Source organism: Misgurnus anguillicaudatus, chromosome 25 (genome assembly GCF_027580225.2).
Source record: "Misgurnus anguillicaudatus chromosome 25, ASM2758022v2, whole genome shotgun sequence".
In the NCBI taxonomy this organism is placed as follows: Eukaryota; Metazoa; Chordata; class Actinopteri; order Cypriniformes; family Cobitidae; genus Misgurnus; species Misgurnus anguillicaudatus.
The window spans coordinates 17,097,914-17,122,325 of NC_073361.2; the positions used below are offsets into that span (position 1 = coordinate 17,097,914).

The window sequence follows — 24,412 nt, forward strand, 5'->3', positions numbered from 1 at the left end:
ATAAAATTACCTTGTCATGTCACTGCTAATGCAATGCTCTACCAATCGAGCAACAGGAACAATTTCAAACCCAAAGCATTTTTTTTGGGGGGGGGGACAAAATTATCCTTTTACTCTATACTACAACATGACCTAGCACTACAGCATGACCTACCACATTTTAAACAGCAATGAACCAGACTTTGTGGGTAGTTGTCTAGGTCATTGGCACGAGGCCTTGACCACAGCCATCAGAATGCATAGCTTGTGTGAGAAGAGACCATGACTCTCCACAGCTGAAATAGAAATGGCATGGTGCTCTCTGTACCAGCAGCCTGCCACAAAACACTAATTCATATGCCACATAAAAATCATTCCTCCGCATTTAACTAACTGTCTAAATAAGTCAAAAAATAGGTGAGCTGTCAGCACATAAAATTTACCTAAAGACCTCTAAATATAATGGCATAAATCACTCATGTAAACCTATAGTTTATAGTGCACAAGATATTTAAATACATCCAAACCACAGAGCATCAGGCAAGGGAAAGTAACAAGCTTTTGCATGCTTTATTCCCAAAATCAATCATGAAATTTAAATGCAAAATGATCGACATGGCAAAAATAAGAAAAAGGAAAATTGGTTAATACATGAAGAATAACTAAAGGGTAATTTACTAGTAAAGTTTCTGAACAACACACAAAATGTTAAAAACCTTGGGTTACTTGGCAGAACTGAGGCTGGAGTGACCACTGACTTGTATATTGATCATATCCAAAGAATGGATACCAAATCTTACTCTCATCACAATATTTAGCCTTTTTTCTGTCACACACACTCAATTTTCCACAGTACGTAAATATTATTTGGATCCAGGTTAAACGGGAGGGCTGACTGGGAGGTGTGGTTAGAAATGTGATACAGAAAAATAAGTTCGGTGAGAATTTAAAGAGATGTTGCATTTGGTCCCAACTAGGCGTTGGTGTGGCGTTTGTGTGCTTGGTTTGAGATGCCGTTGGCTCTATGGATAAGAAGTTAAACGCATTCCCCAAAACATCTGGCTGCTTTATCGACGCGTGCAGACTTCAGCGTCTGAACACATGAGAGAACAACACTCGGTTTTATTTGACCATTCGCAGCTTTTGTAAGGTATGTATAAATAAGCTGCAAAGTCTTTCAGACATGCATGCGTGTTAGTTTTATCTGTGTGTTAATGGATTCAGCCAGGTAGTTTAAAAATGAAAACTTGGTTCAAAGTTTAATCAACGTATTTGGTTACAGTGTTAAATGCCGTTATTTTATCATATAGCTTTGGGTTATCTTGTGTTATTGCGCATTTTACAGTGCAAACAAATGGCTTTTTTAGTATACACAGTAAGCATTTGTGTGTCAGGACGCGTTATTGCATGAATTCAGTCAGTTTTATTTTATTTGGTCGAGGTGTGCGTCAGACATTGCCTGAATGTAGTTCGAACGTTGCGCTTTGTAGCGCATGCGCATTTTATTGTTTCATTGATCGATATAAAATATTATATAATGATGAAACAATCTTAATTAATCCTAAATGTTAAACCAACAAAAGTAATTTTTCATTCTAGAATGTAATTATTATGGTGAAAACTGTGGTTTCGAATTGTATTTATTATATAAATTAACAATTGTTTTACTACAGTGACCATTTAACTATAATATTTGTATGTGATAGACCGATATATTGCAGATGCGGATATATATTGAACATATATATATATATATATATATATTCAATCAGCCAGTAAATTTCTCTATTAATTAAATTTGTTATTTGTAATAAAAAAACACACACTCAATTTAAGCCAAAGTCTGGCAGATAGTAAAGTGACCAATCTTTTTAACATATGTTGTGTCAACAACACACTGATTCAACACACTTATTTAAACAATACCGTGATATGTCAGATCCACATTAATTATGTATTTTTATGTAACTTATTAATTATGTAAATATGTTTTAAGTACTTTAATATATAAAGGGGTATATTTATAAAGGTTATGCATATCAAATGTTTATGTAGTTTCACAAATTTTCTGTTTGTTTTTTATTTACTGTAGCCTAATTACATTTATTTACTGTAATTACGTAGCTTTAATATCGATATCGGCTAAATAGAAGAAAAAAAATATACCACTAATTTGTGTAGTCACACCATAGAAACCACAAATTTATCTCTCGCTGTACCCAAAATCATGTACTGTGCTTTATCGTCAAAATAGTATATTTTATATTATACATTTATACAATACATTTTGGACAAACTGCTTTCACCATGTTTTTTTAGTCATGTGACTGTATGTCCTTTGACCTATTAGAACAACCACGGCCATAATGTACATCTGTTTAACAAGTAAATTTAAATAATGAGGATTAAAGGTGCAGTGTGTAAATTTTAGCGGCATCTAGTGGTAAGGTTCGAATTGCAACCAACGGCTTAGTCCACTGCTCACCCCTCGCTTTTGAAACACATAGAGAAGCTACGGTAGCCACCACCGGACAAATATGTCATCGTCGGGGACAACTTAGTACAAAAAAATAGTCCGTTAAGGACTTCTGTAGAAAAATGACGGCACAAAATGGCAGCACAAAATGGCGGCTTCCATGTAGGGGGACCCTTGCTGTGTGTAGATAAAAAGATCTCGTTTTAAGGTAATAAAAACATAACGATTCATTATGAAAGGTCTTTATACACCCATGATAATATAGTTTTGTATATTATTTTACATTTCTGTCAAGAGATACTTCTAAAAATTACACACTGCACCTTTGAAGGACTGTCTGGTTTATTTATTTCCGGTATTTTTATTTATTCATTATTCATTTTTTATTATCCATCTTATGCACACTTAAAAATCTAGCAGGAAGTGTAGGTCATCTGGGTAGTTTTCGCCCACTGTTTTTTTTTACATTTCGAATTTGGACATACTACTCGACTCCCATACTGTAATAGTATGCGCAGCCAGTCTGGATTTATTTGCGATCTGCAGACTGGGATTGCAAACAATATTGCATTATAGTTACTGCACTATAATACAAGCATGGTTAATTTTCCTAAAGATATAAAGCTCCAAAAAGTTGTCAAACATTTCCTCTCTCAACAGTTCCCTGAAGACCCTCGGACCTCAACATTTAAATTGTTTTTGCTCTTTGCCCCCCCCCCCCCCTACAGGTTGGAAGCGGAATAGTCCATTACCACTGTCATAAATAATTTAGCCTACTGCAGCAAAGCTGGCTCTGATTGGATTGTAGGTCTGCCGTAAAGCAAGTTTTTGTAGTTTTCACTCGAACTACAGGAGAGCAACCCGACGGTTGGAAACTTCTTTAGTGCAGTTTTGGCCGATAGAGTGCTGCAAAGCGAAGTGCCGTTCACCCTGTTTCAAGTGGATGAAAGACTGAAACTTTTTTGGAAACGTTATTTTAAGGTAAAAAAACTCTTTGGTGTTGCTTTAAGATCTCTCCAAATCCAGTACCCAACAACTATGAGTCAGTTAACCTGTGCATTGCTGCGGGTAATCTCTTTATTGCTGGTTACCCGGGGTATGTTTGCAATGGTGCTGTATAATGCTACTGATCTGGGCATTCTTCTGGACAAGTACATGGATGATGATGGAGAAGGGGCGGTGCCAAAACAGCGAGGCAAGAGGGCCATCACTGCCGGTGACATGCAGGCCATCCTGGACCTTCACAACAAACTCAGGGGACAGGTCAATCCACCAGCTGCAAATATGGAATACATGGTAAGACAGATTAAATCACAAATTAATATGACAGGGGACAGAATGTGAGATTTATAGGTATCAGCACTAAGCATGTACAACAATGTTTTTGTAATTAATAATCTGGGCTGGAGATGAGGTTACTGGAGAGATTCCTGTGGTTTGGTCTGTCTGCCTCTGACAGAAATGCTTAGCCAACAAACCGTAGCTGAAGGGTTTGAGTACTGCTTTGTATTTGCAAAAAGAAAGTATTTGACAAAAGAGATGAGATGAAGAGAAGCAAGAGAGAGAAAATAAGGTATAAGAGAGGGTTCAGGATATGAGGTAACATAAAATAAGTAGATGGCTAAACATGCTTGCTGATTTTTATTCTTTCCCTTAAGCTTTGATGTGATGGGTATGATAATTTATTTAAGTTTAAAAGTTAAAACACAACTAGTTTTTGTAATGTTATTACATTTCAACCCTGTATCACGAAATTATGTACCTATAGTCACGCAAATTTGTGAGTCCCTATCGTGACACGTTTTTCTGCCTTTTTTGCGTGAACATGTCACGTATTTCTGTTTACGTGTCACTGTCACGCACTTGTTACTCAACTGCCCCGTCCCACCCTCAAACCATTGACGCTTCGGTTTAGGGTTAGATTTAGTGTTTGCGTTAGGATGTCACTTTATGGGCTCTATCATACACCCGGTGCAATGCAGCGCAATTCGTGACGCAAGTGTCTTTTGCTAGTTTCAACCCTGCGCAATTATCATTTTCACGTTTAGCGCCATGTTAATTAAATAGCAAATGCATTTGCGCCATTTTTGCGCCCATGGGCGTTCTGGTCTGAAAACTAGGTGTGTTCAGGCGCATTGTTGGCGCGTTGCTATTTGGAGGCAACTAAAATAGACTACGCCAAAAACCTGGTCTAAAGTTTTTTTTTTTGTTATTTAAAGAGCGCAGTAAATTATGCGCCTATAAACGGGACGAAAACGCGAGTTTGCTTATCACACACATGAATGCGCAGCAACACAAAAACGCTTTTAAATATGAAAGATTAAAGGATTGAATGTAAAAGATTATTATTGAGTCTCTTGGACATAAATGAGGACCGATAATGACACGTTAGAAGGCGTAAAGGGCTGCTTCACCTGTAGCCTGGTAAATAAATAAATGCTTTGCTTTAAACAAATGCATCTGTTTTTAAATGTTACCTCACAGATTTATTGTATATGATGACTCTGTACCTGTGGATATGATGAGATGAGAAACATTTTAAGTAATGCTTTGTAAAAATCTAATCCCATGCCGTTGTTCGAGTGCTGAAACGCTTCGGCTCTCCGCGCGTTTGTAAATTCTTTATCTCTTGTTTGTATTTTTAGAGTACAAACCACAATGTAGGATATCAATACATTTAAAGGCCTGCTATTTGTACTTCTATGACTGAAAGAAAATGTCTTTTAAAGGTTTTAATCCAAAAAAAAAAAATCAATAAAACTGAAAACAACAAATTTTTTAACATTATTCTTAACCTGGGGGTCTTCTTCCTCCACTTAGTTTTTCAGTTTATAAAGTCCGTAATCTAAATAGGGATTAGACATAGCGCCTGGGCAACTGGCTTTTAAAGGGGATGAGAGATAAGTCTCTCATTGTTTTATTGCATGTTACGCCCAAAACACACCCATTACTCATTAGGAAAATATGAACAAACCATTTTCCCGTCGTTTAATTAGCAAAAGTGGCATCGGACACGCCCATTTAGACCGTGCGGCGTGCGCTTTAGACAATGAGATATAAATAGATTGTTAAAATAGGACCCTAAGTATTGGTTTATATACCTTTTTTCATGATTTATTTTTTTATATTTTATGATTTTTAAACCATTGTCGCCTGTCGTTCCTAAACCGAAACGACAATGGTATGAAAATAGGACAAAACAGTTGAGTAACAAATATGTGACAATGACACGTAAACAGAAACACAGAAACATTGTCACGGAAAAAACTCAGAAATTTACGTGACTATAGGTACGTAATCTCGTGATACTGGGTTGTTCATTTTGTTAAATGAGTGATTTGAGCCATCAGAAGATGTAAAACACAGTTCACAAAGTCAACACCATACAGATCCAATAACATGATACATAAAGCACATCTGTACACTGTAAAACCTAAAAGTTAACTCAAGCCATTTGGGGAGGCAGGTTGCATTGAACCATTTGAGTTTTAAAACACATACATTTGAGTACTATGAACTTTAACAAATTGAGTCATATGCAGTTATGCACTTATATTTAGGTTCACACTACTTAGATGTATGTGTTTTGAAGCTTAGGTGGTTTAAGGCAGCCGGTTTCCTTGAATGGTTTGAGTTAAGTTTACTGTTTTACGGTTTTACAATGTGGGATCACAGTCAAGATGATATTTTGCTGACATGGTAACCCTTCAGCTAGATTTAAAACAGGAATATATCTGGGTCAGTCAGACAAATACAAATATTACATTTTTCTAAAGAAGTTGCACCTGCATGCTGGCTCAGTACCAAACATTACAAAGCATTTGGCACCTAAAAGACTCAATACACATATAAAAAATACACAAAAAATACACATTAGCAGTCCATCCTTGTTAAAATGTCATAAATACTAAAATGTAACTAAAAAGTAAAAATGTCAAAGCTGCTGTATTCCATACAATATAAAAATGAAAGGTGATCAACTCTTTGTCAAATTAATCAGCAATTTCCAACAAAACAAAAACCAAAAAAAAAAAAAAAAAATGAATCGGTTTTAAACATAGGTCCCTATACAAACCGATTGGAAATTATAACACAAGACTAATAAAACTTAGCAACTAAGCAAACTTGTTTTAACTAATGTACAGAGTGAGTGTACTGGTACCCCCTCAAAAATTGGTTCATGCAAGTCATCACCAAGACCCTATTTATAACGCAACCTTTCACAAAGACAAGGGCAGTGATATGAGGGATGCCTTACAGGCTGTTGTGAATTGGGTGTCAGGAGTCCGTTTGTGTAGCTCAGCAGTGTGCAAGTAATAGGAAGTGTGTGATGGATGTGGAGGCATGGAATGTGATGATCCACTGCTCCGGTTCTCCACAGCCTCTTACAATAACCAATTTTAAAGTCCAAGGTGAGACAAAAACAGCAGATTTCCGGACTGCAATGGGAAAGCAGACCCTCATTTCAACACTCATTCACATACATGTTAAGTCTGTTGCTGTACAGCTCCTAATATACTTTTCCTGTAACCCTTTTCCAAGCTCCCAAAGGGCTTTTTTTGGAATGTGACCAGATGACAAAAAACTTGCAGCTAATGAGGTGTCAAATGAAGTAAACAATGGTGTGTGAAAGGGGTGCGAGCGTCTGCGCTGACGGGTCGTGTTTTCCTTCACAAGACTTGTGTACGTGCAGTGGGGCCTCCCATGCTGAGACCCTGTGCAAACAGATTGGGTTGACTTTTTTCGGTTTCAGTGTTGGTAAAGGCCATTCAGTGTTAGTAATGTGCAAATCTGCAAATACGTAGAATACACAGAATAGCTCTGTTTTGGTCATTTGGTCTGCTGAATCATCTATTTGTGGTTATCTTGTTATTCATGGTTGTATCAGTTTGCATTTTCTGTTTTCTTTCCATAGTGTTGGTTTTGTAACCAGTTTTCATCTTCTGCAATCCTCCACTTTATTTTCTTGGCAAATTTTGTCATATTTAGACCCACACAATTTGACAGGAAAATGTTCTCCAAACTATATAACAATATCACTTCACTTAAAGAGCACCAATTACCCGATTCACGATTTGACATTTCCTTTGGTGTGTAAGTGTGTATTAGTACATGTTAACAATGTGGAAAAGGTATAAACCCCGAAGTAAATGATGATGCGAGTTATCGTCTTCAACGTAAATCTCTTTTCTTGGACTACAACACACACACGGATTGTAGGCAACAGTTTACTTCCTGGGCCTGTTGACGTAGACAAGACACATTACGACATTATCATAATTCCTCCCGCTTCGGAATCACAGCTTGTAAGTTAAGTCCTGTTAGCATTGCATTGTGACCGAATCCTTCAAACATGGTAAGGAGCGTCACATTTCCTGCTGACATCAGATGTATTCAGACCAATCAAAACGTACAAATTAGCTGGCCAATCAGGGACACAAAGCTTTTTAAATCAATGAGTTTTGTACAAAATCAGTGCGTTTCAGGAAGAGAGGGAAATCTGGAGCCAAAAAAATGCACAGTATGTGGAAAATAATTGTGTTTTTGTTACCTTAAAGGATTATTCAATTTTCTTTAGAGGGGTCCGGATAATTTCCTCACCACCAAAATGTTGATGTCTTTCTTTGTTCGGTCGAGAGGAGATTATGTTTTTTGAGGAAAACATTCCAGGATTTTTCTCATTTTAATGGACTTTAATGGACCTCAACACTTAAGAGTTTTAATGCGGTTTAAAATTGCAGTTTCAACGCAGCTTCAAAGGACTCTAAACGATCCCAAACGAGGCATAAGGGTCTTATCTAGCAAAACGATTGTGATTTTTGGCAAGAAAAATTCACTTTTAATCCACAACTTCTCTTCTTCCTCCGGCTGTGTGACGAGCCAGCGAGACCTCACGTAATTGCGTAATGACGTCAAAAGGTCACGTGTTACATATATGAAACGCACATTTGTGGACCATTTTAAACCATAAACTGACACAAAGACATGAATTAGTATCATTCCACATACAACAACATCGGAACAGTCCTCTTTCTCCTCACTTGTAAACACTGGGGCATAGTTTTGATACGTCATCCGTCACCTCTTGAAGTGATGACGTATTACGTGAGGTCGCGCTGGCGCGTCACAGGACCGGAGGAAGACGAGAAGTTGTGGTTTAAAAGTGTTTGTTTATTTTTCTTCCCAAAAATGACAATCGTTTCGCTAGATAAGACACTTATGCCTCATTTGGGATTTTAAACCGCATTAAAACTCTTAAGTGTTGAGGTCCATTAAAGTCCATTAAAATGAGAAAAATCCTGGAATGTTTTCCTCAAAAAACATAATTTCTTCTCGACTGAACAAAGAAATACATCAACATTTTGAATGACATTGTGGTGAGTAAATTATCTGGATTTTTTTTAAGAAAATTGACTAATCCTTTAAACCACGCAAACACATTGTATTATATCAAATACACAAAATAATTTTTTTTTAGCAATGAAATAGGTGCAATTTAAAGGGATAGTTCACCCAAAAATGAAAATTCTCTCATGTTGTTACAAACCTGTATAAATGTCTTATAAACATGAAGGGAGATATTTTGAGGAATGTTTGTAACCAAACCGATAATGATACCCACTGACTTTCATAGTAGTAAAAATGAATACTATGGATACTACGTTTTCTTACGCCAGGTAAAAGGCACTTGACTTTAAAAGGTAACTGTTCAGTAGGTCGTAATAAGCTGCTTGCACAAATGACCTGTATGGTCGTTTTTAGGGGTGGACAGGCTCTATGACAGAGGTGTAAAATAAAATTTTAAAGGTCACGTTGTTCCTGATCCCATTTTTCATACTTTAGTTAGTGTGTAATGTTGCTGTTAAAGCATACATAATAACGTGCAAAATGATAAAGCTCAAAGTTCACTGCCAGGCGATATATTTTCTTTAACAGAATTCCCCTTTCAAAGCCTACAGCGAACGGCCGGTTTGGACTACAGCCCTCTACTTCCCAATAGGCTTTATGCCCAGCTGCACTACTTCCTGAACTTCAGCCAGCTCCTTGTTTCCTGTCTGCCATTGTTGGACGGACTGATTAATCCAGGTGTGCCTGACCTCAGTAGTCACAACAACAAGAATTAGACACACCTGGATTAATCAGTTTGTCCAATAATGGCAGGCAGGAAACAAGGAGCTGGCTGAGGTTTAGGAAGTGGTGCAGCTGGTCAAAAAGCCAATTGAATGATATCAATGAAACAGTTCTTGACTAAACTCCGCCCACAGGAATACGTCAGTCGCCAGCTAAGCTAAAGGAAAGCTAAGCTGCTATCGAATCACAACGCACTAAACAAACTACACAATCAGAACTTGTTACGTATTTCTGAAGGAGGAACTTCATAGAACAAGAAAGACATCAGACCGCTATACATATAAGTAAATTGTATGACGTTTTTTTACACATGAAACATGAACACATTTTATATTGCGCACTGTAAACACAATCAAAGCTTCAAAAACACAGGAAGAATGGGACCTTTAAAGGTGACATAGAATGATTGAACGGAGTATTTATCCTTGTTCTACTGCTCCGCCCTGCTACTGTTCGGACGCTTTTGCTTACTGCTCTGCGCTTTGCTCTATCGCTTTTATATTTTATCTTATAATTTTAACTTCAGCAAATCAGCATAGTGCTCAAACAACAAAGCTTGGCATCAACGTCAATTTACAAACTTTCGGGACTGGAGGATTACAAAAAAGTGGAATTTTTCATCCGTCTAGCCTCCCACCGCCATCAGCTTACATTCCAGAAGGAAAAACACAGCTGCCTTCATTGAAAAGGATAAGAAAAAGGAATGCCTCATAAACAATCTACTTGCTGCACAAACTGCCACAGACTTTTACAAAGGATTGCTGTTCTTGAAACAAAGTTACTTACAGGACTACCAAACCAGCCGGAACACACAACAGAGCTTCGTCATCATGGACGCCCTCAGCAAACAGCCGGTGAGTCCCATAAATCTAATGATCAACACACTAATCAATGGTACAAACAGGGAGCAAGACCCAAAATCACTCAAGAAATCAGACTGTCACGAGCATCACATTTTGCAGCAATAGCTTCCTCTACCCCAGATACAGCTAGGACAAGGATTGCAAACACTGACTTTCTACCACCACCTATACATCTTGAGAACAGATTTGAAGTATTAATGAATATGAGTGAGGAATCCCCAAATGTGATAAATGTGACTAAACACCGATCAAATCAGCCAGCAGCTAACACTGATGCTACCTGCCGCTCAAGATCGAGCAGACAGCGGCACTCAGCGCAGAGCGCATCCGAGCCCAGAACTCTGATATTAGGTGACTCAATAATCAGAAACTATAGCAACAGAGACTCAACTACGTGCTGCCTTCCACAAGCAACCGTTTCTGATGTAAACAGGGAACTTAAGAACATTCTGATGAAACATAAGACTGTAAATCGAGTTGTCATTCATGTAGGGAAGAATGATATTCACAAAGAGCAATCTGAACTCCTTAAGAGGGATTTCAACAAACTTTTTGAAACACTCAGAACAGTAAAAGCTCAGCCGTTCATCAGTGGACCACTTCCAGCAAGAGGAACAAATAGGTTTTCACGTTTGCTTGGACTTAATACATGGCTGCAAAAAACCTGCAACATAAAAGGATTGAACTTTATCAACAACTTCAATCTTTTCTGGAGTCAGAGACAACTATTTAAACAGGATGGCATCCACCCAAACAGGCTGGGTGCAAGAGTTCTAAAGGACAACATCTATTTCTCCCTTCATCATCCTTCAGCAGTGTGTGCCAATCCACTCAACCTGAATGGCACACACACACCTGGACAGAGTATGAATGACCACAGGACTTCTTTCCAGCACCTGAATGGACATGATGTTGACATATCCCACAAGGACAGAGATAACACCACTCAGCCACAACAACCACTGCTCATGGACACAATCTCAGCTGAGTCATGCCCACAGAGCTTACTACAGTCAGACTGTGTCAGATTAGAACGGCTCCAAGATTCAGCACCCAAGGACGACTTTCTGGAAAACAGCCAGGGAAACCAGGACAACATATCACAGCCTCCGGTCACATCAGAACAACAGGACTCCTCACTAGATATGTCATTCCTCTCTCCAGCATCCCCGCTTTTGACCTTCTCCGGAAAAATGGAGGAACTGGTTTATGCTGGAACTAAACTATCCCACTCTATTGCTGCAAGCCCACAGATTTCAACCAGAAAACAGCAAGCCCCAAAACCACCAAAGCCAGTGGGCCCAGTTCCCCCTCCTCGTCCTGTGAGAGCTCTTCGGTCTCTGACACAACGCCAAGGCACACACCCTCCTCCATCTGCTGTAGGTGAACCAAAAACAACTGATAATGGCTCTCAGTGATGTGTGTCGGGTTCCTGCTATGAGAATACTAATACTTTTATCAAATGTTTACAAAAGCAGGAACTCAGTGTGCCTATACCTTTCTCTATTTCTGTTTTAGTACATGATAGAAAGTGTAAGGCTAGATCAAATCGTGTGGCAAATCAATCTAATCTGCTGCCTGTGACTTGTCAAACTAAGATCTCTGTTAGGGAAAAAAATTGTACTATTAAGTTAGCACTTTTAAATATCTGTTCACTTAAAAACAAATCACTTCTAGTCAGCGACTTAATAGCCACAAACAACCTGGATTTTATGTTTCTAAATGAAACATGGCTAGAAGAAAGCTACAGTGCAACAGTCCTTAATGAAACAGCCCCTCCTAACTTTACCTATTTGAGTTTTTGCAGAGCTGCTAGGAGGGGTGGAGGTCTTGCTGCTCTTTTTAAAGATGTCTATCAATGTAAGCAAGTGTCATTTGGGAATTACCCGTCTTTTGAACATCTAGGTATTGTGTTGAAAGGTACCCCACGCATTCTACTGATCATTATTTACAGGCCCCCAAAATACTCTCCAGCATTTGTTGAGGACTTTACAGAACTGTTATCAATGATTTCCTCAGAGTTTGACTGTTTTGCTATTGCTGGAGATTTTAACATTCACATAGATAAGCCAGAAAGCATTATGACAAAAGATGTCACAGCTGTTTTAAATACTTTTGATCTGACTCAACATGTACATGGACCCACACACAATCGTGGACACACTCTAGATTTAATTATCAGTAAGGGTGTAAACATTTCATCAGTTGTTATTAAGGATGTAGCACTGTCTGATCATTTCTGTATTTTCTTTGATATATTAATCTCTCCTACTATTGAAACTAGATCTGTGTCTGTCAAAAAGAGATCCTTAAATGAGAACACCAGTGTGCTATTTAGGAAGGCTATATCTTTAACACCAAGCATATCTGCAGACTCTGTTGATTTTCTCCTTGATTCCTTTAATTCGAAAGTTAAGAGTGTAATCGATGATATTGCTCCTGTAAAAGTCAGGAAGAAGAATGGCAGGCAAAAATCACCTTGGAGAAACTCAACAGAGGTGCAGAATATGAAGAGACAATGCAGAAAAGCTGAGCGCATGTGGCGGAAGACAAAACTTGTAGTCCATTATAATATCTATAAAGACAGCCTTCGTGCTTTCAGTGTGGAACTAGGCAAAGCTAGACAGACTTTCTTTTCAAATATTATAAACAAAAACATTAATAACACACGCACTCTTTTTGCTACTATAGAGAGACTAACAACCCCCCCAAGTCACATTCCAAGTGAAATGCTCTCAGACAGCAAATGTAGTGAGTTTGCTAACTTCTTCTCTGAGAAAATCAATAATATCAGAAAAGTGATCAGCACATCCTTGAGCTGCGCCGGGGTCAGACAAATCAGACCACAACATCAGAAAGTAGTTACGATGTCTGATTTCGAAGCAGTTGATGGTAAAATTTTGGAAGAAACAGTACAGCATCTTAAAATATCAACCTGTGCCCTTGACACACTCCCAACATCTTTTTTCAAAAGTGTCCTTAACTGTTTAGAAGCAGATCTCCTAAAAGTGGTAAATTCATCACTTCACTCTGGGACTTTTCCAAAGTCCCTTAAAACTGCAGTTGTTAAGCCCCTCCTGAAAAAGAGCAACCTAGATAACACTGTATTGAGAAACTACAGACCAATCTCAAATCTTCCTTTCATAGGCAAGATCATTGAAAAAGTTGTTTTCAATCAGCTGAACAAATTCTTAATTTCTAATGGTTACTTTGACATTTTTCAATCTGGTTTCAGACCACACCACAGTACAGAGACAGCGCTCATAAAGATAATAAATGATATTCGCCTCAACACAGACACAGGCAAACTATCAGTGCTGGTGCTACTCGACCTCAGTGCTGCTTTTGACACTGTCGATCACAACATACTTCTTGACAGGCTGGAAAACTGGGTCGGACTTTCTGGGGTGGTCCTGAAATGGTTCAAGTCATACTTAGAAGGGAGAGGTTATTATGTAAGTATAGGTGGCCATAAATCTGAGTGGACATCCATGACATGCGGAGTCCCGCAAGGCTCAATTCTAGCGCCACTCCTGTTCAACCTGTATATGCTCCCACTAAGCCAAATAATGAGAGAGAACAAAATTGCCTATCACAGTTATGCAGACGACACCCAGATCTACTTAGCTCTATCCCCTAACGACTATAGCCCCATTGACTCCCTGTGCAAATGCATTGATGAAGTTAACAGTTGGATGTGCCAAAACTTTCTTCAGTTAAACAAAGATAAAACTGAAGTAATTGCGTTTGGAAACAAAGATGAAGTTCTCAAGGTGAATGCATACCTTGACGCTAGGGGTCAAACAACTAAAAATCAAGTCAGGAATCTTGGTGTGATTCTGGAGTCTGACCTTAGTTTCAGCAGTCATGTCAAAGCAATAACTAAATCAGCATACTATCATCTCAAAAATATCGCAAGAATTAGATGCTTTGTTTCCAGACAAGACTTAGAGAAACTTGTGCATGCTTTTATCACCAGCAGGGTGGATTATTGTAATGGCCTCCTCACTGGCCTTCCCAAAAAGACCATTAGACAGCTCCAGCTCATTCAGAACGCTGCTGCCAGGATTCTGAGCAGAACCAGAAAATATGAACATATCACACCAGTCCTCAGGTCTCTACACTGGCTACCAGTTACATTTAGGATTGATTTTAAAGTATTATTAATGGTATATAAATCACTCATTGGACTAGGACCTCAATACATTGCTGATATGCTCATTGAATACAAACCTATCAGATCACTCAGATCATTAGGATCACATCAGCTAGAAATACCAAGGGTTCACTCAAAGCAAGGAGAGTCAGCTTTTAGCTATTATGCCAGTCGCAGCTGGAACCAGCTTCCAGAAGAGATCAGATGTGCTCCAACAGTAGCCACATTCAAATCCAGACTCAAAACACATCTGTTTAGCTATGCATTTACTGAATGAGCACTATGCTGCGTCCGAACTGATTGCACTATATTATATATGCACTATTTTAATTATTTTCTATTTCTCTTGTTTTTATTCTTATTTTTAACTGTTTTATACTTTTATTCCTGTTTTATTCTTTTTCACACATTTAAACAGTTTTTATTAAAATCACATTTATTTTCTTTTAATTGATATTTCAAATTCATGTATCTTTGATTTTTGTTTTCTCATTTCTATGTAAAGCACTTTGAATGACCTTTGTGTATGAAATGTGCTATACAAATAAACTTTGCCTTGCCTTGCCTTGCCTTGTTCTGTGATGTGACATGTAGACAATTTTTTTTTTTGTTTGGGTCTGTAATGCCTTAGAAGCTTCCTAAAAACCTCTCTCAGATAGCTCTATTAGGGTGGGGGATTTTAAACTGGTTTTGCACCTATTTGGCTCCCCCTACTGGCTTAACTTGCAATCTCATTACTGATTGGCTGACTTTGCTGCCACTCAAAAAATTTAGCCAATAATTTTAAAGTGGAGGGGCAGTTAGATGACTGTGATGTCATAAGCATCAGTTTTTCAGATTGGGCTGTTTTCTGGCTGACATTTCTAAAAGAGAAATTTCTATGATACTGAGATGTTAAGCATGTTTAGCACTTTTTGTATGTTTGTGAATGTGGGTAGACTACCATTATTCAACAAAGACAAGGTAAAATGGTTTTTCATTCTCTGTCCCCTTTAACTTCACTTTATACAAAACCACTGTTAACACCTCATGGCATCAGTATTCATGACATGTACTGACTGGATTACTGAATGGAATCTGTCCACTGTTTACATTGTTATAGATGCCCCATGACTGCTTTCTTATGGTAACTATACAGTATAAAGGCTCACTTTGATGGGTTAGCAAACCAACCAGCAGGTTGGCAGGTGCGCACTTCAAGGATTAATCGTTTCTGGGGGCACAGCAGCTATTTTGGGGAACTTATTGAAGTAAATTTACCACTGGACTGTGCTTTGGGACTTCCCAGGGGAAGAAATGTAAAATGTATGGGCAGTGACAGGGCAGACAACTCTCCTGTCCCACTCAAATGTTCTGGCTCGGTTTTCTCTCCAACCTTGAACGCTTGCTTTCCATTCAAGGTGAAAGTGGCATTTTGCTTTAAAGTAAGCAATTCCCCAAATAATTAGAGCTCCATTTGAATGTTTTCATTAAAAAGCAAAATGTGGGGTACTGTAGAAGAATCGGGGGCACTTACAGTTGTGATTGGACTTGGATAGATTCAGATGATTTAGTTTCCAAGCCAAAACCAGAAATGCAACGCAGGAACTACAGTACTGAAATACAAATACAAAGGCATATGGAGAACATTACAGGATCCAAATCCATTGTGCCTTTTAAAATCTGTGCCCAAGACAAATAATCTAAGGTATGGACCAGAGAGAAGCTGGAAGTACACCCATTATTCTCATGGACCACAAAAGCCACTGCCGTGTTTGTTGTCTTTGCATAACTAATCTGATCAAAAAATACAATTGATTTAAGATTAAAAACTGTAGTTTTTATAATGCTTTACACATTCCCATGTGAACCTCATTCTAATCTCTTTAAGGTGTGGGACAATGAACTGGAGCGGAGCGCTGAGGAATGGGCTGAAACCTGTCTGTGGGAACATGGTCCAGCTGGGCTGCTGCCTCAAATTGGCCAGAATTTAGGAGTTCACTGGGGAAGGTCTGAATATGCATATTTTTTAGCAATGTGGGCACGGTAGCATTTATTCTAGTGATAGACTGATATATTGCCGTGGCCGATATTTGGACTCTGATCTGCATCTTACTTATAAAAGGATCTTCATAAATATTATGCACAATAAATGTTCATTTAGTTTCACCAATAGTGTAATTACATTTGTGTTATATCAGCCCTATATCATTGTTGTCTCAATGTCAGTATTTGCATTGGACATAAAAAAAGCAAATACCGGTTCACCACTATATTTAATCTATATAAAACAATACAGTTCAAGCTACATTTTACACACTATTAGTAATGATTTATTTGAATGTTTACCACAGCTATCGGCCGCCTACTTCTCATGTACAGACGTGGTATAATGAGGTCAAAGACTACTCTTTCCCACATGAATGTACCTCAAACTGTCCTTTTCAGTGCAGTGGTCCAGTCTGTACTCACTACACTCAGGTAGTTGTTATGATTGTATGTATGTATGTATGTATGTATGCATGCTTCATATTATAGTATTAGATTCAATTTACTAATAGATTATGCATGTTTAATTTATTTGTAAGCATTAAACTGTACCAGTCAATATGACTCACTCTATATGGATGAAGCTGTGTTATTAGATTTTGGGTGGTTATAACCTGGTAATAACAAACCTCAGAATGTCGCCACTATCCAATCAGAATTAAGAATTCCAGAGCACTTAAAATATTGACCTTGTGCTTTCTGATACTATTTTCCAGAAGTAGCGTATTAAACAAAATTGGTCCCAAGATAGAGCTTTGGAGGACCTCACAAGTTTTAGCTAAGCAGTGACCCCTAATGAAAGCAAAATATTTTTACGGGAATCACATCTTGTAATTTCAGCCCAGTCTCACAAAATGACGTACCTATAGTCACGTAATTTTTTGATTCTTTTTCGTGGTGCTGTCGCGGGTTTCCGTGTTTTTTCGTGATCACTAATTTTTGTTTGTGTCATTGTCACATATTGGTTATTCAACGGTTTTGTCCTATTTTCCTACCATTGTTGCTTCGGTTTAGGGTTAGATTTACATAAAATGACATCTTTACCCAAACCCAACTCTAACCCTAACATCAGGCAACAATGGTTGAAAAATCAGAAAATATAAAAAAAAAACAAATACAAAAAATTGTATAAACCAATACTTAAAGTGAGACCCTAACGCAAACACCAAATCTATCCCTAAACCGAAGCGACAATGGTTTGAAAATAGAAAACAATGACACATAAACAGAAATTTGCTATACGATCACGAAAAAACATGGAAATTCGTAGCAGTATCACAAAAAAAAAACTAAAAAAAAAACTAGGTACATAATTTCATGAGATTGGGTAGGATATTTATTCAAATTGTTTAGTAGTAAATCTGTACTACATTTAAAAGTGAAAGGCTAGAAATCCCTGCTCGGTCTGAGGAAATTTGTGAAGAAAAATATTTACATTTAAGGTTAAATATTTCTTATACTATTATTTCTTATACTGGCTTATTGATAAGAACAATATCAAAGCAGAATTGGTGTATTTTATGTATGTTCTTGATTATACAGATCACTATAGAAATGCATAGATTCCTTATAGGTATAGTTGACTAACTACTGTGCATTTTTACTGATTTCAGCTTGTTTGGGCAACCAGTAGTCGTATTGGCTGCGCGATCAATGTGTGTTACAACATGAACGTGTGGGGTCATATCTTGGCAAAGGCTGTTTATCTTGTATGCAACTACTCCCCAAAGTGAGTTATTTATGATTTATTATTCATATTCTTAATGTATTTTTAAATACTGCACTCTGTCATATTCCCTGTGATAAGGGACAAACTCTTTAATGTTGTTTTTCTGCATGTTTTGTCCTATGAAGAGGTAACTGGTGGGGTTATGCTCCATATAAACATGGCCCCCCTTGCTCCGCCTGCCCACCCAGCTATGGTGGAGTGTGCAAAGAAAATCTCTGTTATAAAGGTTTGTTTATATAAACCGGACAACCGCACTGTTGTAACTGTAATTTTACAAGATACCGTACTCCATGCATTTATTGTGTTTAATCAGTCAGTTACTGTAAGGATTGCTTGATGAATAACAATATAAACTTGCTCCAGGCAAAACTGATGCATGGTTTTCATCAGTAACAAGACTTCTCATTTTCTTGTTTCACGTTCAGGTGATGAAACAAATAGACAAAGCCCACGTGAGGAAACAGAGGAAAGAAATTCTGTCGAACCGGAGGCCCCTCACAGCCCTAGACCCCGTTCACGGGCCCCAAATCCAACCAGACAGCCAAATACAGTTGTGAGCAAAGAACAGATGTGTAAGCTGTGGTTTTCTGATTATACCTTTCTTCTCGACGGGGGAACTACTTTCTAAAATAATAGCAGTAATTTATTTTTTAATTTTTCTTTTCATTTAATTTTCCGAAAATGCCTGCAGCCAATTGCATTTGTGTTGTGGATAAAAGTGCTCGTTCTGTTTCTTTCAGATTGTTTTGATGTTCGGCAGGCACAGATCTGTCATTTCCACTACGCTGTGTGTGTGAAGTTCTTTTTTTTTCAAACATATTTAATGTCGCAAGTCACTTTGTGCAGCAGGCAGTTTTTTGTTCTCATAATGGCGATATCCCTGCTGTGCGTGTTTGCTTTGGGGACCATGAATGCTTGTGGGTTTTAAATTGCTTCCTTTGCTGAAAAGAGGTTTGGACCGAACACTGAGATCTCATGCTGTTGGCCACCATAAGCTCCTGCTGGAATTCCTCAGCTTGCTTTTACAGAATTGCAGGCACAGAGCAGCGTAATACCAGCGTGGTCCTTTCCGTAGCCCCGCTAAACTATACAGTATGTATAAACACTGTTACAAATGATCTTGCTAACTCAACCACCTGTGTCTCTTTGTGGTTTGTATTGCAGCCCAGGTCGTGACGTGCGACACAAAGCTAAGAGACCAGTGTAAGGGCACCACGTGTAATAGGTGAGATGAAAATTTTCATTTTAAAATCATATACAATAAAATGTACAGCGGGGAAAATAATTATTTGACACATTAGCATTTTCATCAGTGGGGGGATTTCTGGGTGGGCTATTGAAACAAAATTTTCACCAGATGTAGCCATCAAGCCAAATATTGAATTCATACAAACAAATCAGAACATTTAAGTATACAAGTTGAGTCATAATAAATAAAGTGAAATGACACAGGGAATAAGTATTGAACACACTTTATTTAATACTTTGTAGAAAAGCCTTTGTTGGTGATTACAGGTGCTAGACGCCTCTTGTATGGAGAGACCAGTCATCTGCATTGCTCAGGAGTGATTCTGGCCCATTCTTCCACACAGATGGTCTTTAAATCTTGAAGGTTTCTTGTGCCTCTTTTATAAACTTTGATCTTCAGTTCTTTCCATAGATTTTCTATGGGATTTAGGTCAGGTGATTGACTGGGCCATTCAAGTAACTTGACTTTCTTTCTTTGAAATCACTTCATTGTTTCTTTGGCCTTGTGTTTTCATTTTCAGCTTTCTGGTAGATGGCATCAGATTTTTATACAGAATGTCCCGGTACATTTCTCCATCCTGCCTTCAATAATATGAAGTCTGCCAGTACCCCTTGCTGAAAGCAGCCCCAAACTATGATGCTTCCACCCCAAACTTAACTGTTGCCATGGCGGATCAGTGCATTGCTTATAGTTTTGGAAACAACAGTACCTGCTGATGCAAAGTCTTCCTGTTGTTCTGCCCGAGTGGGTCTTGGCTCTTGGAGAACTCTCCTGATTATTCTTTGGACTCCTCGGGCAGAGATCTTATGTGGAGCACCTGATCGTGGCCGGGTTTTATGGTGAAGTGATGCTCTTTCCATTTCCGGATAATGGCCCCCACAGTGCTCACAGGAACATTCACCATTCTCATCAAAATGCTTTTCAACGATGAAATTAGGAAGCTCTTGAGCGAATTCTTTGCTTTTACCCATCATAAAGTCTCTCATGTGTGCCTCCTGGGTAATGAGAAGCCTTTATAAGCCATCAATTAGGACTAAAGCAGCTGATATCAATTAGTACTAATAGGGGGCAGGGTTTCTCTCTCAATACTGACAGATTTCAGGTGATCTCCTGGCTTTTTATGCCATTTTGCAACTTGTTCTCTTCATGTGTTCAATGCTTGTTCCCTGTGTTATTTCGCTTTGTTTGTTGTGACTCAACTTGTGTACTTGAATGTTCTGTTTTCTTTGTATGGGTTTAATGTTTGGCTTGATGGCTTATCTGGTGGACATTTTGTGTCAATAGCCCACTTAGAAATCCCCTTACTGATAAAAATGCTTATGTGTGAACTTTTCCTCTTTGTACAACGTGTTAGCATTTAGCCTAGCCTCATTCATTCCCATGGCTCCAAACAGGGATTAATTTAGAAGCCACCAACACTTTTCATGCTTTCCCTATTTAAAGACTGTTACATGAGTAGTTACACAAGTAAGTATGGTGGCACAAAATAAAACTTTTATTTGGAGCCATAGGAATGAATGGGGCTAGGCTAAATGCTAACACATTCAAGAAGCACTGTACAAAGATTAAAAGTGCGTGCATTGAAAAAAGATAGGGATGTATTAATTAATCTAAGTTGAGGTAAGAACATAGTAAAATATTGTGTTCTCCTGTAAAGATACAGAAGATACTATATTAATATAGTAGATATGTCATACATACATACACAAGTGTGACCACATTGTGCTAATTCACTTAACCCCAAAATGTTTTTCTACTCTGTAAAGGTACGAGTGTCCTGCTGGTTGTTTAGACAGCATTACAAAAGTGGTTGGAACGGTGTATTATGACATGGTAAGAAGCTTGAATACCTTGTGGCTTACTGTGGTGTTTCTGTAGCTCAGGTGGTAACGCAATTGGTTAACATTACCAAGGTCATGGATTTGATCCTCAGAGAACCTTTAAATCACTTTTAAGCTGCTATGAAATGTCTACCTAATACATAAAGTAAATGTTAATCAAGTATTAGTTTCAGTTGACCGTGTTTAGTCTAAAATCTTCATACTGCAAATATTGTTTCCTTTAGCAATCCAGTATTTGCCGGGCTGGCATTCATTATGGTGTCATTGACAACGATGGAGGTTGGATGGATGTCACAAGACATGGCAGAAAGGAGTATTTCATCAAATCATACAAAAATGGAGTTCAGTCTCTTGGGTAAACAACCTATTACCTAGAGAGTGGCTTTCATGTATATTAGTGACAACTCTATCTTAACGTAATGAAAATGTTACAGGAAGTACCTGAGTGCCAATGCTTTCACAGTATCAAAAGTGACAGGTAATTTTTTTAATGCAAGTTTTTCTATTTAGACGTACACATACTGTATACCTTTTATATTGATATTATTATTTTTTTTTATTTTGGTGTAGTGAAAGGTATTACATGTGCGACTACAGTTTCTGTGCTATGCCCTTACCAAAGACCTGCAAGTCACTGTCCAAGGTAAATTTTTGTGCTAGAAGGTTATATCATTTTTACATAATTTTATTAACAATTTTTCCATAGCACTGTAATGAAACTAGACAGCGGCATTTGCAGCTCTTAAAGTACAGTTTTTACAAAGTCAAAGATATATTGAAAGGCCTATGTTGTATTCCTAACAGGATTTACTGTCCTTCAAACTGCAAGGAAGAAAATCCCCAGCATTCCCGTGTCATCGGTACCAACTATTATTCAGATGTAAGCTTTTTGTTTTTCCACACTGACCTTGAAGCAAAAACCTCGCTGTCCAATCAAAAACTATAACTTGTTTTACAGAAATCTAGTATATGCAATGCGGCAATTCACGCTGGTGTCATAAACAACGAGTCGGGGGGTTACATCGACGTGATGCCCTTGGACAACAGACAGCTGTACATTTCCTCATACCAGAACGGCATATTGTCAGAAAGGTATTCTTAGTTGTGTTCCTATGCTATTTTAAATCACTGGTGCTGCCATTATGTACCTGTAGGACCCTCATCAGGGTTTATCCCCAAATTGGTCTATGTGGACCCAGTGGAAGGCAGAGTATGGTGTAGCTTGTCCTTCATAAGCTTCTAAAATCACTGAGAAAGCGGATAATTATAGAGCTGTACCAGTTCAACTGTGGTGCCAAAGATTTAAAGTCACTAGGTTTGTGTTATATTGTTTAGTGAATGAGAGTATGTACAGTTATGCTGGTTTGCAATTACATTTATACAGTAATAACATAAAGTAAGCATACAAATCAGCACAATAGATTTCTTATAATATCATAAAATATGCACTTTCATTGAAGAAGCGTTTTAGACAATGCAGATTATTTGAACGCAGTGTTGTTTAAAGGTTGTGCAACATTGCTTGTTTAACTTCTGTATTCTTTTGCAGCCTGCAAAATCCAGCGGGAGGCAAGGCATTCAGAGTATTCGCAGCTATATGAGTGTGAGCTAAAACTGTGGTCACTCATCAAGTCAGTCCACCAAGTCTGTTTATTATGTTGAAATCGGCTTATCACAAACACCTTAAATTTTCAGCTCAGTCTCACGAAATTGCGTATATAGTAACAAACATTTTTGAATCTTTTTCGTTATACTGTCACGAATTTCCGCCTTTTTCGTGATCATATCACAAATTTCTGTTTATGTGTCATTGTCACGTATTGGTTACTCAACTGTTTTGTACTATTACAATTGTCGCTTTGGTTTAGGGTTAGATTTACATAAAATAACGGAAACTTTTGAATGTTTTTCGTGATACTGTCACGAATTTCTGCGTTTTCTGTGATCGTATCACAAATTTCTGTTTATGTGTCATTGTCACGTATTGGTTACTCAACTGTTTTGTACTATTACAATTGTCGCTTCGGTTTAGGGTTAGATTTACATAAAATGACATCCTTACCCAAACCCAACTCTAACCCTAACGCCAGGCGACATGTTTTAAAATTTTGAAAATATAAAAAAATAAATCAGAAAAAATAGTATAAACCAATACTTAAAGTGACATCCTAACGCAAACACCAAATCTAACCCTAAACCGAAGCGACAATGGTTTGAAAATAGGAAAAGGCAGTCGAGTGGCCAGTGCGTGACAGTGGCGCATGGGCAGAAATTCCTGATACTATCACAAAAAACGCGGAAATTCGTGACCGTATCACGAAAAAGAATAAAAAGATTATGTGACTATAAGTACATAATTTTGTGAGACTGGGTAGCATATATTTCTTGTCACACAACTGTTGAGTCTTTGCATTGCATAATGCTCGTAGGCGTTGTTTTTGTCTAAAAAGCTTGCAACCAATCTATATTTTGGGAAATATGATATTTGTACTGCTGAGAAAAACACTCCACGCCATTTTAATCTTTGTTATTGTCATATACATTTACTATACAGATATTACATAATGTGGATTATTTTAAAAATGTTTCTCCTTTTATTGTTTTTGCATATTTATTTTTATAGTTTTAAGGCAACAAAAGGACTGCTGATAAAATTGTGTTAATGTTTGAGTTTTTGCAAATTATTTTAATTGTGGAAAATAACCCTGCAGGGCAGGAAATGACATTGAAATATCCAATAAGTTGTATTAAATATGGGGTGCTCAATTGTACTGTATTTTTTATATAAAAACAGTTGTACCATCAAATAATTTTGTAGGTTTGATAAAAACAAACATCTACTTTAAAATAACACAATTAAAGGTGCTTTTCATTTGTAAATGTTTTTATGTATACATACTGTATGATTGTACAGATTATTTTGCCTACCTCAATCTGTCTAATAAACCTTTTACATTAAA

The 24,412-nt window shown here is 37.7% G+C and overlaps 1 protein-coding gene across 1 annotated transcript; it reads left to right on the forward strand.

Annotated features, from left to right (window-relative positions):
• The first annotated feature begins 859 nt into the window (after positions 1-859).
• Positions 860-24,412, forward strand: crispld1a (cysteine-rich secretory protein LCCL domain containing 1a). Its single transcript, XM_055181806.2, has 15 exons — positions 860-1,129; positions 3,116-3,751; positions 16,476-16,594; positions 16,939-17,065; positions 18,247-18,362; positions 18,488-18,588; positions 18,788-18,934; positions 19,527-19,587; positions 21,378-21,444; positions 21,677-21,807; positions 21,887-21,930; positions 22,023-22,095; positions 22,257-22,332; positions 22,411-22,544; positions 23,002-24,412. Exons 2-15 carry the CDS (start codon positions 3,494-3,496, stop codon positions 23,051-23,053), a joined length of 1,506 nt encoding a protein of 501 aa, XP_055037781.2. The 5' UTR covers positions 860-1,129; positions 3,116-3,493; the 3' UTR covers positions 23,054-24,412.